The sequence below is a fragment of the Lucilia sericata genome, unplaced genomic scaffold, assembly GCF_015586225.1.
Source record: "Lucilia sericata isolate MDLA Ls3-8-SP2 unplaced genomic scaffold, ASM1558622v1 Contig000291F_arrow, whole genome shotgun sequence".
NCBI classification, from domain to species: Eukaryota; Metazoa; Arthropoda; class Insecta; order Diptera; family Calliphoridae; genus Lucilia; species Lucilia sericata.
The window spans coordinates 353,242-356,981 of NW_023994316.1; the positions used below are offsets into that span (position 1 = coordinate 353,242).

General features: G+C 30.5%; 2 protein-coding genes across 2 annotated transcripts; both read left to right on the forward strand.

The window, feature by feature from the left end:
• The first annotated feature begins 1,266 nt into the window (after positions 1-1,266).
• LOC119603305 lies at positions 1,267-1,740 on the forward strand. The gene has a single exon (XM_037955304.1). It carries the CDS (start codon positions 1,267-1,269, stop codon positions 1,738-1,740), a length of 474 nt encoding a protein of 157 aa, XP_037811232.1.
• Positions 1,741-2,185: 445 nt separating this feature from the next.
• On the forward strand, positions 2,186-3,454 carry LOC119603306. The gene has a single exon (XM_037955305.1). It carries the CDS (start codon positions 2,186-2,188, stop codon positions 3,452-3,454), a length of 1,269 nt encoding a protein of 422 aa, XP_037811233.1.
• The last annotated feature ends 286 nt before the right edge of the window (positions 3,455-3,740 follow it).

Consider the following 3,740-nt stretch of genomic DNA (forward strand, 5'->3'; position numbering starts at 1 on the left):
TCAACATAAAAGTTCCTTTGTGGAAAATAAATCATTTTTCAAATATACTCATGTTGTACGGTATCATATAGTCGGTATGTGTATGTATGTATGTATGTATGTATGTATGTATGTATGTATGTATGTATGTATGTATGTATGTATGTATGTATGTATGTATGTATGTATGTATGTATGTATGTATGTGTGTACTTGAATGCATATTAGGATGTCCCGTGGCTCACTTTTTGGAGGGAATACGCATACGTTTCTCGGGACACTCTAATGCATATACTTATGAAAAAAGGAAATACACAAATTAATAGAGTCGAATCATTTATTTAAATATCTTCATAATTCACTATGAGTGCAATATTCGGTTGTGCCGAATTCTAAATGCCCTCCACCATATACAGGTTATATTAATCATCAAATTTTAATGATGGATTTAAACTTATCATTCATTTTCATAGCGCCATAAACTAAACCATGTAAAACAGAAGTACCACTTAACAGACTGTTACATAATGCCTTAAATTAATAAATGTTAAACCATGATAAATGTTTAACATAATTTTATCTGTGTGAAAACGGAAATAAAAATGTATTACAAAACTTTCTATATAATATAAATATATTTACTATATATATACATATTTACTCTATTGAAATACTATGAAGTAACAAGTTAGCGTGCTATATTCGGCTGTGCCGAATCTTAAATACCCTCCACCATAAACAGGTTATATGTATTGACTGTTTTCCTAAGTGTAAAGCCGCAATTAATTTCGCTCCGAATTTTTAAAGTTTATCTTACAACCTAACTTAATTAAAATCTGAGACTTTGTTTAATAAAATCAGTGAAAAATTTGCTATTTATTAGTGTATTTATTTATTTGGATCGTTACTAATTTTTCCACATTAATCTGTTTAAATAAAAAACAAAATTTTGATCCGAAAACATTTAATAAAACATAAAAGAAATATAAAGAAAAGCTTACAACAACAGTGATAAATAATTGATCATCAATTCCTCTACTTGTACTCATCTACACGTTTATAACAACAACATAATACAAAGATAAGTACCATTCTCTTATTCCTTTTTGTTTTGTTTTTCTTTACTACAACAACAAACATTGATCATCTCTTTTGTTTGCTTGTCAAATGATAAAGTTGCCATCTGATTTATCTTGTTTCTACACTGTGCAAAATAATACATACTAATTTTTTAAAAAAATGGCTTGTTTATTAAAAAATTGTAATATTAAAGGTGAAGATGAAAGAATGGTGGTCTGTTGGCTGTGCCATGAATGTTGTCACTTTAAATGCAGTGGACTTTCAGGGCTAGTAGCAGAAGCTGTTTCTAAAAATAAAGGTTTACATTGGTGCTGTGAAAGTTGTAGAAAATTTGGTGTAAACTATTATCGATTTTTCCAAGAGACTAAAAAGAAATTCGCCGAAATTCAAGATGAAGCCGTTAAATTAAATGAACGCATTTCCGCATACGGAAAATTGTTCGATGATTTTAAATCTCTAGATAATTTAAAATCTCCTCCGCAATCTTCTCCCAAACGACGTAAATCGGCAAGAAACTTAACCAAGGAAAAACGTGATGATCAACCAACTGTGTCTGCACCTCCGTGTAACACTGCATCTGATCCAAACGTTCCATTAACTAATATTTCTGTTTCTGTACCTTCGTGTAACACTGCATCTGATCCAGTTATGCTGACGCAGTTTTATGTTCTGCCAATGTAACTACTAATGTGATTAATCCGATTGTTGATAATCCTCCGCAATTGATAAATACTGAAATTATTCCTCTCCGAGCAATTCCTCCAAAAAAGACAATATTCATTTCTCGTCTAGCAAGCGATACTACTTCCGATTCAGTTGATTTCTACATAAAAAATAAACTTGGTAATGATGCTGACATATCAATACAAAAATTTAATTTTTCTCAACCGAGATCAATATCATCTTTTAAGATTACAGTTTCTATGAATCACTTCGAAAGATTGCTTGATCCGAATTTCTGGCCAATAAATACTCTGGTCCGGGAATATATTTACAGGTCCAGACCTCAAACCATTGCTGCTCTTCCACAGCGTGAATCTTTTATTCCAAAAAACTAATTAATGATTACTTGTCCATCGTCTATCAAAATGTTCGAGGATTAAGAACAAAGTTAACAACGTTGTATATGAATAGTTTCAATATTGATCAACAAATATTAATATTTACGGAAACATGGCTAAATAAAAATTTTCTGAATACTGAAATTCTTTGCAATAAATTTAATATCTACCGTCGTGATCGTGGTAACAATACTACAGGAGGTGGTGTCCTAATTGCTGTTTCATGTAATTTATCATCTGAACTCGTAGTCATGGAATCTCCTCATGATGATATTGAATTTATATCCGTTTCTATTAAAATTAATGGTTATCAATTATTTATTTCTTGTTCGTATATTCCTCCTTCCTCTCATCAATCTTTATACGGTAAGCATGCTGAAGCTATCAGATCTGTTGCTCGTTCTTCAAAAGATGGAGACTCTCTTTTTATCTTTGGACACTTCAATCTGCCCTCAACAGAGTGGAAATTCTTACCAGATGATGGATATCTCATTCAGACGAGGCAGAATTCTAATTTCGATGATTTTTTTAATATCCTATATGATATGGGTCTATTCCAAATTAATGGCATTCGTAACGAATATTCAAAAATATTGGACTTAATATTCGTAAATGATGTGTCAAATAGTTTTATTAAACGCTCATCTCCTATTTCATGTCCAGAAGATCGTTATCATCCAACAATTGAATTAAGAACATCCATTTCACTAAATTTTTCAACGCCTTCGTCCAGCAAAAATGAAAAAGTATTTTCATTTAAACATGCCAACTATAATAAGTTAAATGAACTACTACTCGATACAAATTGGCAATACTTATTTTCTTGTCATACAAATGTTGATGATAAGTTAAAAGCCTTTTATATGAAGCTAAATAATTTCCTCAATTTATGTGTTCCTATGCGAAAATCTGAAAATCTATCCGGTCCACCATGGAACAATAAACAACTGGCTTACGCAAAAAATAGGAAGAATAAATGCTATAAAAAATTTAGACAATCCGGTTCTTACATTGATTATATGAGATACTCTATTACCCGTGCTGAATACAATATCCTTAATAAATCATGTTATAATAATTACCTTAACACAATGAAGATCAACTTTAAACGAAATCCAAAATCATTTTTCAAATTTGTTAATTCTAAGAAGAAAACTACTTGTTTTCCTTTATCCATGAAATTTCAACAATATGAATCCAGCGATGAGGCTTATATTAGTAATTTATTTGCTAACTTCTTTTCAATTACATATTCTGATGCAACTTATAATGATTCATTAGACTATCCTTTTAAAATAACTGCGAATCAACTAGTATCATTTACCTTTAATTGATATTTGTACCATTTCTATGGAAATAAAAAAACTCAAGTTTTCCTATAACTTTGGCCCAGACAATATTCCGAGCAGTATTTTAATTATTTGTGCAGACGCTATTGCTACTCCGCTAGCATATTTATTTAATACTTCAATAAAAAGTGGCTCTTTTCCCAATGTTTGGAAGGATTCGTTCCTAATTCCTTTGTATAAATCTGGAAATAAATCAGATGTTTCAAATTATCGTGGTATTGCAAAACTTAGTATAATACCAAAATTATTTGAGAAAATTGTTACCGACCAC